This window comes from Nothobranchius furzeri, chromosome 1 (genome assembly GCF_043380555.1).
Source record: "Nothobranchius furzeri strain GRZ-AD chromosome 1, NfurGRZ-RIMD1, whole genome shotgun sequence".
In the NCBI taxonomy this organism is placed as follows: Eukaryota; Metazoa; Chordata; class Actinopteri; order Cyprinodontiformes; family Nothobranchiidae; genus Nothobranchius; species Nothobranchius furzeri.
The window spans coordinates 45154646-45167326 of NC_091741.1; the positions used below are offsets into that span (position 1 = coordinate 45154646).

At 42.0% G+C, this 12681-nt stretch overlaps 1 protein-coding gene across 1 annotated transcript in view; it reads right to left on the reverse strand.

The window, feature by feature from the left end:
• snd1 (staphylococcal nuclease and tudor domain containing 1) overlaps nucleotides 1-12681 on the reverse strand; it is a 225577-nt gene that overhangs the window by 66711 nt on the left and 146185 nt on the right. Inside the window, exon 17 of the mRNA XM_015959730.3 lies at nucleotides 10081-10269. Within this exon, the coding sequence (XP_015815216.3) occupies nucleotides 10081-10269 (189 nt within the window). The remainder of the gene's footprint in view (nucleotides 1-10080; nucleotides 10270-12681) is intronic.

Genomic DNA, 12681 nt, shown 5'->3' on the forward strand with positions numbered 1-12681 from the left:
TGAATTTGCAGCTTAGATTTGGGGAAAGGGAAGAGAGATAGAGGGGGAGAGGGAGAACTGGGAGCATGGGTGTAAACAGCACACACATCACCAAGTCTACTGATCTATGTCTTTCCATTTCCCTGCCTTGGGGCACTGAGGGTCCAGCCTGCCAACTAAAGTAGGGGTGGTGTCCCCGGAGAGTGTGTGCCTGTGTACGTCTGTCTGCACAGGCTCAAAGTGTGTTTGAGTAAGCAGAAAAGAGACAGTGAGAGTATGGTGTGTGCACGTGTGGCACTCCCTTCCATCTGCAACCAAGTTAGTATGAGCAAAGATCTGTACACAGCATACTCCGAATCCGATTATGCAATCTTTTAGCAATATAAAAAAGTCTCTGTCAGCTTTTTGCTTTTGTGTGGTTGCTTTGTTTTGTGCAAACAGCAAAGAAGAAAGATGACGGAGGGAGTAAACACATACAGTTCATGTTACAGTAAACCCTTAAATGAACAGTAAACTGATCAAAATACGTGCATATATTGTGAGTGAAGCTTGGCAATTCACAGTGCAGGGCAGTGTTCAGTTCTCTTACAGAGATGCAAGGTCTCACATGGGTCACTACTCCCACGGAGACCACCCTGTAGGCACCGACGTCCCCTTGTTATGATCCCACTGTCCTTTCACACTTGCCAACAATCCGGCCAACCTCCAGCTTGCTCGAGTATCGACACACTGGCTGTAAAGTGGTGTTCCCTCGCTGAATGTGTTGATTTCCTGCATGACACATGAGACCCAAGCCATTGATCTGAAAGGCAATGCGCCATCATCAAGGGCTCGCTCCTCTCTACTTATTTCTACTGTTGGTAGCAAAAGCTGTTTTTGTAAATGTGATAGAAAACTGAACATATTATGCAATAAAATTTGTGCTTTTTAAATAATTGATGCAAACATGATAGGTTTATATCAGTGCAACACTTTGAATCATTCCATTGGTTTGCTTTCTTTAAATCTAGACTCTAATCTTTAGTCCTCTGTCCACAATGACTGACTAGAAGGAATCCATGTCATGTGGCTCCAAAATGAGCCCAAATCATCAACGCTCCACTACTGTGTTTAACACCCTGTAGCATACTTTGATCACAGACTTCCACTTTGTTTTTGAGGTTTGATCCGCCACAATTTTAAAATGGTTCAAGAATTCTAAGCTGCCATTAACTTGTTGTTGAATAAAGGCAGCTTGGGGTGTCAAATGTAGATTACCAAAAAGTCTGAGCTGTGTCTGACCTGCTTTCCTATGCTATTAAGTAAGTTTGTACTGGCCATGGGAAAACAGTTCAGTCTAAAGGCTAATTGATACTTCTCTGGCTGCATGGGTACGGAGACAGGCAATGCCATTATGCGTAGATTGCAAGGGCTCGCTGACAGGCTCGCAGAGGCTGACAGAGACATGCCCAGCTTTTTAAAGAACAAGTCACCCCCTACTAGAGTATTACTCCACTTCCGGTTTGAAATTTGCAACAAATGCTGTTGCCTAGCAGACCGACAGGGCGAAGCCGCTAACACACACACACACACAGGCTCACAATGACATTGTGACATCATATGGTACCAGCTAACGTTCTAGGGTGCCTCTTAGCCAATAGCAATGGCAGAATTAAATTCAAATGCAGTGAAGAGTTTTTACCTGACAACAGCACAACACTGACAGTTTTAGGCAGAAAATTAAAATTTTAACTAAAATGCACTAAAGTGCAAAACTATTAACTACATGTGTCTGCAGCACGATTAGACACGCGTTTATATAGTTCATCAGAAAAAAAAAAGTTGATTTGGGGTGACTTGCTCTTCAACTATCATCAACAGTGGCAGATACTGCAAACTTGTGATTGGTCAGTGTGCCACTTCCTAAAATTCCTTAAACAGCACTGCCATTGCCCCCTCAAATATAAAAAGAGCTGAAGATATTTGTTGACAGACACAAAGCAGACTGAAGAACATATTGTGGAAAATTACAGAAAATATGAAAATTGATCCACCCATGATTGAAAGAGCATGAAGATGCGCAGCAAGCTTTTTATTTCTGGACGGAAATTACAGGAAATAAGGGTTAGAGGCGGTGAGCATGTTGAGAGGTGGTGAAAAATGAAGGGCCAACTTTCCCATGTTAAAAAAAGTCTCTGAAATACATAAACACAATAGTAAACACACTATCTTGGACCAGATATGCAATGGTAATAGTGGCAGGAAATCCCAGAAAAGCGCTATGCCCTCAGTTTTCCTAACGGGAATTGCTTTGCAACACTATAGGTGACTGAGAAGTCTGAAGGGAAAACATCTCCATCAATGCCTATGCACGACTCCACACTGGAGCTGATGGAAAAGTATAATTCAACTTTATGCAAGGCTTGTATTACATCAGAGCTGTTGCCCACGTAAACACATTCCATTAAACTGGGATGTACCAGCTTCTATTGGCAATGGCAGTGATGGTGACGGTAATGCTAACCAAAATTACTGACACACTCTTCACATGATTTAAAAAAAAAACACTTCAGTTGGTTCAGAGCTGTGGGGCTCCTAACTGGAGCAAACAGAAGAGCACACATCACTCCTGTTCTAATGTCTCTGCACTGGTTACCCGTTAACTCTAAAGTTAGTTTTAGAATCCTACAACTTTCAATGCTCCACATGGTCAAGCTCCTCCCTATATTACTGAACTGCTAAAGTTTTATGCTCCAACCCGAGCTCTCAGGTCCACTCACCAGAACCTTCTAGAAGTTCCAAAGACCAGATAAAAAGTTGAGGTGATCGCTCCTTCCAGACTGTTGCACTCCGACTTTGGAATGATCTTCCTTTATCCTTTCATTGATAGTCTGGACACTTTTAAAAAACAGTAAAAGACCCTTTTTTTAAAGCTGCTTTTACCTAAATCTTGTCTTATTTTTAACTCAAATTTGTAATCATCTTGCACGTGTTTTATGATACTGAATGGTTTTATGACTTTTTTTCTGATGTTGATTATTTCTGTTTGAGATCATTATGATTTTATGACTTTGTTTTATTTTGTTTTGATCTATGTGAAGCACTGTGTGATTCTATGTGATGAATGCTATATAAATACAATTGTCTTACATTAATCAGGGCTACCAGGGCATTTTGAGCCCAAACAAAGTTTCAGTTGCTATAAAGAGGCTCAAAGAATAGTTTATATCTGTAAAAATACTTGTTTTTATACTTCTTTAAAACAATAAAGCCAGATGACTTTTAAAAAATATTTTAAAAACAAATTCATTATTTTTTTCACTGATGTTACTGCAGTTCAACAAACATTAGGACTACTTAGGAAAAAACGATATCAAAACTACAGAACAAAAATGTTTTGAGAAATGTGTGATGAGGACTGATGCATCATGAGTCATCCCACTGTCCACACCCGTTCAATGCCACGTCCACCTACAGCACGCTGATTGAATCAAAGGAATTCTGTGGAGGAAGGCTGAGACCTTGGCGTTTAGATGACTTGTGACTGCCGTTAAGCAGGGCAGCATGATACTGACGATAGAACCAAGACTAGCATCAATAAACAGCTCATGAGTGAGAAAATGATTGAACTTCTTTTGGCACAGATATGCCGACTCCCTCCTAAAGGGTAAAAAGTGCAAAATGTCAGTGACATAATGACTCACCTGGTCCTCCATCATCCAATTGAAAGAGAAAAATGGTAAAAAGGACCCAGTTTAATTTCTCTGTCGGTTTTCTGGCATTTGAAACTTGCTTTTGGATTATGTGACAGATTGTTTACAGCAGAGTAATAAGTAACCCAGAACTTATAGGAACTACAGTACTTGTATTCTTTTCTACAGTGACCTTTGCATGTGGAAAATGTATTATTTAAATCTGTCATTTGCAGGTACACAAGTCTGAGTATCTACGGTGTGTTCTGACATTAGTTACTTCATATCAGCAGATTTTAACAGCACTTGCATTATTCATAGTCTACATAATGAAAATATGCTTTTCTGGGATTTGTATGCGTACATTTCCGGGCTCTCTTACAAACCCCAAAAAAGACAAAACAACCAAAACGATCAATACTGGCCCAATTCCAAATTTAATCAGTTATGCTCTCTGAAGAAGGGCACTGTATCCGAAATGTCACATTAAATATTCTATATAGGAGCTTTTGCTGATCTTTCTTTTCATGGAAATAGACTCCAAATTTATTGAATTATGAAAAGAGGAAACAAGTGTCTAATCAAAGTTTCAGTAAAAAAAAATAAAAAAATAAAACTTAATGAAATGGTTTCAAAAGCAAATTAGGAAACGCAGACAAGCGTACAGCCGCCATGCTCTTTGAATACTAACAGGTGCAATGACATCACGCCACTGTAGGTTGTCTGATATTTTATCCCTCTGCCCAAAGAGAAAGTGCGTTGCACACAAAGCAAAGCAGGATCTGTAATGCAAATAATAAACTCATTGGGAAAATGCTTATTTCAACTAAACATGTATCCATTCAGGAAGACTGCATGTAAGAATAATTGTACTCCAATTCCAGTTGACAAAGATGCCCGGTATGGTAGAAAGTCTAATAACACCCACGGTCTAAGAACGCAAAGATTTTGGGAAGAAAAGCAGGTCTTTTATTTTAGCTAAAACACAGTGCTACTAGTTGGAAACATACGTTCTGAAATCAAATAATCAGCAAGGAGAAGAAAAAAAAGTACATTTGAATTAATTATAGAAAAACTAAAATTCTTTCACTGAAAACTATCATAGATGAGTTTGTTTATTAACATTCCTCCATTTCTCCCCATGATTATGCTTGGTGATCGCCACAGGTTATTTCTAGATGAGCAGAGCGAAGATTGGAAGAAAATGAAAGTACAGCTCAGTGGCGTTGGGGTTAAGAACGCTTCGAGCACGGTGTTAATAAAAAAGGACAGTCATCCATGGAAATCAAACAAGGCTGCTTGTATGTAATTTGATGTAGATGACTTACAGAACAATGAGAATCATTACACTGCATACATAACTAAAAGATCCTCCATAGAACTACCCATGCATTTAGTCTAATTTCAGGTGTTTTACACCGCTCGAGGTCCCCCCCCCCCCAAAAAAAAAAAACACGTAGGTTTTAGTTAAAATGCATGGTACGGGAAGAGCCTGATCTTTAATCCTTTTTATGTGAAACTTGTCTGCCGGAGGTAAACTTTGTGCACAACGAAATCAGAGAGGAAAGCCAACCCGTTCTGCTGAAAGCTACCTGGATTTTTCAGGTGTGTGATGTGCTCACAGCAGAGAACACACAGCACAGACAGGGGAGGGGTCAAAGAGATGTGTTGGCAGGTTTTAACAGCAAGAAGTGGAATGGTTTAGCTTTTTGTAGGACTGACAAGTTTTAATCTGAATATGGTATGATGGTATGCTTGTTTCCGTTAGCTAGCCTTAACTCAGTTCCACCATGATTTATTTGCTAGCACAAGTGTTTTGTGTTACATGGTTATGAACACTCGAGACGATAGTCAAGTCGGATGGACGTGTTACGCTGGAGGGGGAGGAAAAAAATAACAGGGAATGCTGAAACAAGATTATGTACTTCAATCAGGCTCCACCAAGGGCACGCCACACAACTCAATGTCAGAAAGATGCTGCTTCAAGTGCTTCTGACAAGTGCCGCTGATGGACGGGTGAAGTATTAGAAAAGGCAGCAGCAGATAACGGGATCGCGTTACTCAAGGATTTCTCTTCTTCCTCCCTAAAACGAGGAGTACAGCCAGTGCAGGTACCTGACTCACGCTGCATCAGCTGTGCTCAGATCAAGCTGTCCGGCGTGATCCAAAACCTGTCAAAGCAGCTGAAGTGAACCGGGGCATGCCAGGGATTTAATGATTAGCTGAAGGAGGACAGAAGAACAAAGAATGTGTGATGAGAGTGAGCCCAAGGATACGAGAACATCGAGGCGATTAAAGACAGACGGGAGTCTGTGAAGAGGGCTGAGGGAAAGGGGCGAGTAGTGATGATGATGCTTATCGCGGCTGCATGCACTGATGTGAGGAGAGTCCCCTACCCTACCTCCCCACCTAGTGGACACTTATGTTGTGTAAAGTCCGAAGTCTGCATTTCTGTCTGAGGTGTTTTTAGCATAGCAAAGCATCCCTCTCTGTGGAGGGTAACTCTGAAGTGCCTTTTTTTCCCTCCACCTGACTCAATCCTCATAAACTCTCTGATCTCTATTAAGGTAGCGCGACTCGAGTTGCGAATGACCACAGTCACCAATTCTTGTCATGTGCCTACGTATGTATGTCTGATCTCAGAATTGTGTGTACTGAAACTCTAATTTCCCTCTGGGATTAATAAAGTGTCTTTGAATTGAATTTGAAAGGAGAAGAGTCTCGTGACATAAAATATCTTTAACAAGGACCGTCATGTTGTCTTTTGCTCTCCAGTTCTAGTCCCTCTTTTTCTTGTGCCTTGAGTGTTAATCTTCAAGGTTGGGTAATTAAAGGGGAAAATGATTTACAGAAAGCATTTTGGTTAATATCCAGTGCCAATCACTCATTCAATTCTACGTAATCAGGTCACGCCCGTTATTTCTGTCCTTGGGTTATTTACAGCCACTGGAGTGCTCCTCATTGTGCTTGCCTGCCCTTACATCGTGCTTGTATAGAAAATAAACTAATAAACATTTAACATGGCAGGATTGATGAGGAGCAAAAAGAATGTTCAACTTGCAAGAGCCTCTGGAATAGTCGATTGATTTCCCCTTCATTGGTCTACCTCTTAATATCAGAGTATTTCATCTTCTTGATATCTGAAAGTCCCTGAAGCATAACAAATAAAAAAATAAAAAAAAAACAACTCCCACACGTGCTCAGTCTTCAGGGAACATAAATGAAGGCTCCAGCCAACATTTCCACAGTCAAAGTCTGCTAATTCACTGAACCAAGACGCTGCTGCTATCTTTTCAAATTTATCTCCATCAACTGCAGAAAGAAACTGGAAGAATGGACCACCAGCAATGAGAGGTATCACATTAAAGACAAAATGCACCTCTTTTGGAATAGTTTAAAGGACATAACCCCAAAATTCCACTATCTCCGCTCTGGCATGAACTCCGCAGCAAAAACGGCCCCGTTGTAGTCTATCAGAGCTGTACCACTACTGCGGCCGTGTGGCGCAGGGCGCCGTTCCGCCATCCGGCCAAAATAGGATTGATTCTATTTTTGCCGGACGCCGGCGCACCTCCGCAGTTAATGGACAGAAATCACAACCGCCCAACAGGAAAGGGAGCAAGCATAACTTCCGTTTTTTCACAAAAAATCGATAAACAAAAAGCGTTTTTTGTTTCTTATGCACAGGTTAACTACCTTTAACAACTATCAATGGCGGTTGAACTTTAAATGCACAAAAATAAGCCATAAATACAGTTTCCACTATCAAAGCAGTCACCCTTTGTTGATCCAAACACTGCTGATCTCTCAACACAAACGATGGGCAGATTAAACAGTTCATTTCGATGCTTCTCCCACACAACGGGTGTTTGGATCTGACTTCCACGTTTATTGCTCGGACTGTATCGCAAGATCTCGAAAATCCCACGCATGCCTGTTTGCGCACCTCAGGTCTCTGCACCGGAGCGGAGCCGTTGTAGAGCGGGTACCAGTATAATTTGAGTTTGGAAGCGAGCGGCAGCAGAAAGCGGGGGCGGAGCGGAGCAGAGATAGTGGAATTTTGGGGTAACAGTTCACTTTGTTGTTCATTTTTGTTTTGGAAAACTAAATCCAGGGGAAAAGGCACGACTAAAGCAGCTGACTACCATAATTAAAAAATCATGAATGCTGCTTGGCAACATCTTTGGTCTTCTAGCTGAAATCACTGACATGACATTTGTGTCGTAGCTTTGTACAAGGAAACTGATCCAGGAATGACTCCAGATCTACAACCCCTGTCTCCTTCATGTGGGGATAGTTGAATTTGCTGTGACGGCTGTTCCAAATATTGTTCTTAGAGGTGCTGATATGCAAGATGAAAACATGCTGAGCTCTGAAAATGGCTCTTCTTTGAACCCTTTGGAATTCTTCAATTAGAGCACAATCACTTAGTCCCATTGGTCTCATTGTAGAAAAAGCTCACATTCACTTAAGACACTCCAACTAAGCAGTTTTGGTTCAGGATGCGACTGCAGCAAGCCTCTGTTCCCCTTGTTGACCCGGGGCCCCGCTGGACCACCAACGCAAACGTTTGCCTTTAATAAGTGCGCATGTGCTTTCACACATCCTAGGTCTGCTTTATTATGACAACCTTGTTTTCTTGTTCAGACGCCTGACACAGCAGTACCACTGATGTTTTCCACATCTACAATAAAGAGGGCAATGCGAAAAAAAAAAGGATGAAGGACAAGATCCAGTCGGCTATACCTTGCAACAATGTACACACACACACACACACACACACACACACACACACACACAAAACAGACAACTTCAAAAGGGAAAAGCCAAGCTCTCAGCTTTTCTCAAGCTGGTCTCTATGGGTTAATTAGAGCACCAAGTCCCACATCACCTGCCTTCAAGATGCATAGTATGCATTCACATGCAACTAAGGGTCATGTGCTCAGCTAACAACAACCCTCTGCATCACACGTACACATGCAAACATCAGCCCGTGTCGGATCCGTCCTCTGCTGCCTGTGGCAATCTAACTTCAAACATAATCACCGTCCATCTGGCCGATTCAGACTCCATTCTGCCTGCTTCTCTCACACGCACACTCAGGTTAGCTCAAGTCTGAACCTTGTGGTTGAAGTCAATCTGTCTCAACCCCGCAAAAGGAGCACGGGAACCTGCATGGGATAGTTGGTGATGTCAGGCATGTGACTGCTTGCTGTGGGTAGATTTAAGATGGCAGGGTGTTGGTGTTCAGGTGGCCAGCAAGATGCTTTTCTATTTTTTTATTGAAAGTTAGGTTCACCTGTGGCCCACTCTTGAGATATTCATCTCTCTTTGTGTTTTGAAATAAAAAAGAAGCCACAGATGGAGAGTAATTGTAACAAAACGAGAGCCAAGAGCAAACAACACAGAAGGAACACAGCAACTATGAACATGATAGATTCTTAGAGGAGAGAAAGAACACTACTTGTTCTTAGCTCCAGCACTACATCACATTTATATGGGAAGAGGAGGCATTTGTGTGTCCTCAAGGACCTAAATAAGTAGGAGTGAGTGGGAGACAGTGAGAGAAGGGGGGAAAGAGAGCTGGTGAAAGAAATAAGTTACAGAGACGGAGAGAAAGAGGACAACGATGACAGCTGGCTGGGCACTTTGTGCATCTGCCAGGGGTGACTCGTGGAGCCATAATGAAAATGCAAGGCGAGATCAGGATCGCGGTGAGAGAGGTCTCCATCCATCAAACAACTCCCATTGAGGAAAGACAGCTCCAATGATAACAGCAAATGTGGTTATTTGCAACCCTGGATGGAGCAATTTCACAACACTGGAACCTGAACTACAGTAAGTTCAGACTGGGTGTTAATACATTTAGTCACATTTATGTCCCCGACTTAATGACCTAATGCCATTTCTCATGACCAATAAATCATTATTGGTGCAAAGGGCTTTAAATTTTACTCCTGTGATCTCAATGATTTCCACTCCCTTACACGGTACCCTCACCTCGCCTCATGAAAATCTAAAGCTCAATGATGCTGCAGGTGGGGAAGTGAGACGGCAACTTGGGGAGACAGCAAGGAAAGCAACCTACACTGACAAACCAAGACTACACAGCTCATGTGTGTGGCAGCAAACTATTTTTTCACGTTTTCCTCCACATGCTGCCTGTTACCGTGATATAAATTTCCGTTTTTAAAAAATAAACCAAGAAAGATGTCACCACGGCTGTGCTGGGTGGAGCTACTGCTACACCTAAACAACTTTAAACTAGATGCTATCCACGTCATGACAGAATGAAATTTACTGTGGCATTAAAGTGAGGGATGTTCGCCAGCTGAAAGCTTCATGGGAGAGGTTTGCCACTTAGATGCAGAGTCCTCGCTGGGAGTACATAAAGCAGCTTCAGCTCTTGCGGCATCTAAATTAGACGTACCTTTTCTTTCCTCTGTCTGCACGCCTCCTCTACCGAGACGAGGGCTTTGTAGTAAGGGCTGCGCTCGGCTGTAAAGTGGACCTTGGACAAAGCGTTTTCCACCAGAGCAACGGACAGATTCACACCCTCGATGTGCAGCCAGCCAATGAAGTTCCCAGCTTTGTCCATGCTCTCCACTTCCACTTCCACCTGGAACACAACAGAAAGGATAAAACAAGGACAAGGAGGTCAGGATTCAGTTTGTTTATTTATTTTTGGTAGCAAATAAAATAAATGAGGCCTGCTAAGGAGGCTTCAGTGTTTTAAAACAGACATCGATTGATTTTGTAGCACACAGAGATCCCGTTCTCCTCACTGTATCAGCTTTCCCAATACAATGTCTGGGCACTTGTTTCTATTTCCTCTCAACACAAAACCCTGCAAGGTCCTCTCGTCTTCAGATTAACTCAAGTCCTTGACATTTTTAATTAAGTCCATCTGCTCTCAATATCGTGTCTATCCACATGAACCAGAGGAATCATATGGCCTGGAAAACGGTACCAGCTTTTAGTGGCTTTAAATTAGTGTTGGATATGTTCTTCAAACTTAATTAAGCCACTAAATATCATTATAACACCCCTTTTCTCCTAATGTAAATCATATTCAATTAGTGAGAGCCAAGCTTCAATTCTTGTAGGTAAACAAATGAGGGCAGTGAATGAGCTAACCCTGCTGACGAAGCAGAAAAGACCTCACAACACTGCTCATAACAGACTAAAGAAATTCTGCCTATTCAGGCTAATTATCTATTCATAACATTTTGTTTCATAAGTGATGGACGATCAGGGAAGGATTTTTTTTTCTCTGCTAAAGTCAGCGAGAAAGTCAGAGGACAGGTGTGCTTAGGAGATAGAGAAGTCAAGTGATTAAGACTTGAACTGCTCAGCCCCAAAGTCACAAGGGAAATCTGAAGGGAATTAGGTTTGTAAACTGCTCTGCCTTGTTCTCCGCTACAGTAAAAGGCTTTTATTACTGGATGCATCAGACGTTCTATTATTAAGCACAAAAATCACAACCTATGCTTAGGGCCGAGCAGCTTTAGGGATTCAGTTCCTACTTTTATGCAGTTAAAGGTCACTCAATGGAACATAGGGTGGAGGAGACATGGGCGTCGCACCGTGGGGGATGTGGGGGATTCAACACCCACACTTTTCCAGCCGTTTTGCTCACCTCCACACCAGTCTAGTTTCTCTACGTCGCACTCACTCTGTTCGCCTCATTTCCTTCTTCCCCTCCCTCTCCTGTTTCTCCTTAAACCCGACATCGGCTGTCGGGTTTAAGGAGAAACAGGAAAGGGAGGGAAGAGCTCGACTGAATTCATAATTTTACATCTTGACATTAGCTGTACAAACTGTTTGATAAAGTGAAGAACAAACATTTGCAGAGGTTTATAACAGGTGCGGCGCCAGGTTTTCATTTTTGGGTGGGTCACGGTAATTTTGGACGGACCTAAATAAGCATGCAGGTCGCGCTAGAAAATTTCGTTTAAAAAGACGTCATAAATTTTCCCCCCCGTCATTTTTATTTCTAAAATATGAAGTAAAAACTCCCAATTTAATTTTCATTCATTTTTCATTTATAGGCACCAGAATGCATTACCTGCACTTCTAATAGTTACCTCTCAATGAAGGACTCTTTCATAAGGGTACATGCACACCAGTAGTTTTTACGGTTATTCATGGGGCAAAATCTCCGACATTTTTGAAAAAAATAAAAATAAATAAATAAAATCCATCTTCCAGTAAAAGCAAAGCATCCAGCCCACCTCTCCAAATGCGTAAAATGTGCATCACAGCCGCTAGTCGCACCACGCACACCATCAGCTACATCAGCCCAGACAAGAGCAGAGCAAATAGAGAAAGAATAGAGGATAATTCTGTCCGGATGTGGATGGAGATTACATTTTACAGCAGCCTGATCATCATTTAAATACATAAACCATCCTGTCTTCTAGTCCACGCTATCAGCATTATTTTAATTGGTGTGTGAGCATTTGTGTTGACATGTGTGTGTGTGTGTGTGTGTGTGTGTTCCACTTCAAACACTGGCCTAACCATCCAGACCAGCGTGTCCAGTAACATATTAATGTTACAATTAAACAGTTTCACTTCGTGTAGGCTAGGAACATTTCACCTGCCGTGGCTGGACCGCTTCTGCTCCACATAAACTGATCAAATGTTACAATAGCTCTGGCAGCACCTTGTGAAACATCATATCTAACACTTTTTTAACTCTGAACCGCTTAAATAACCTTAATTCCCTCCAACCTGACACAGCTAAACAAAACAACGGAAGTTTCGATTTCGCCATGGAACAGAACGCGTAGACGGCTTTGCCGCTGCCGCGGATCGCCTCCCGTGTGTCAGGTAATAAAAGCGACGGCGACAAATTTCGCTGATCGCGGTCGTTTGTCGCCTCCCGTGTGTCGAGCCCATTATGGTCCATTAATTAGATGTAAATTAACCCTTTACACATCACACAGGAAAAAAATGGTTTTTGCATCAAGTACCGCAGCAATTTCCTAATCATCTTGAATATTCTCCAACAAACAAATAAACAAAT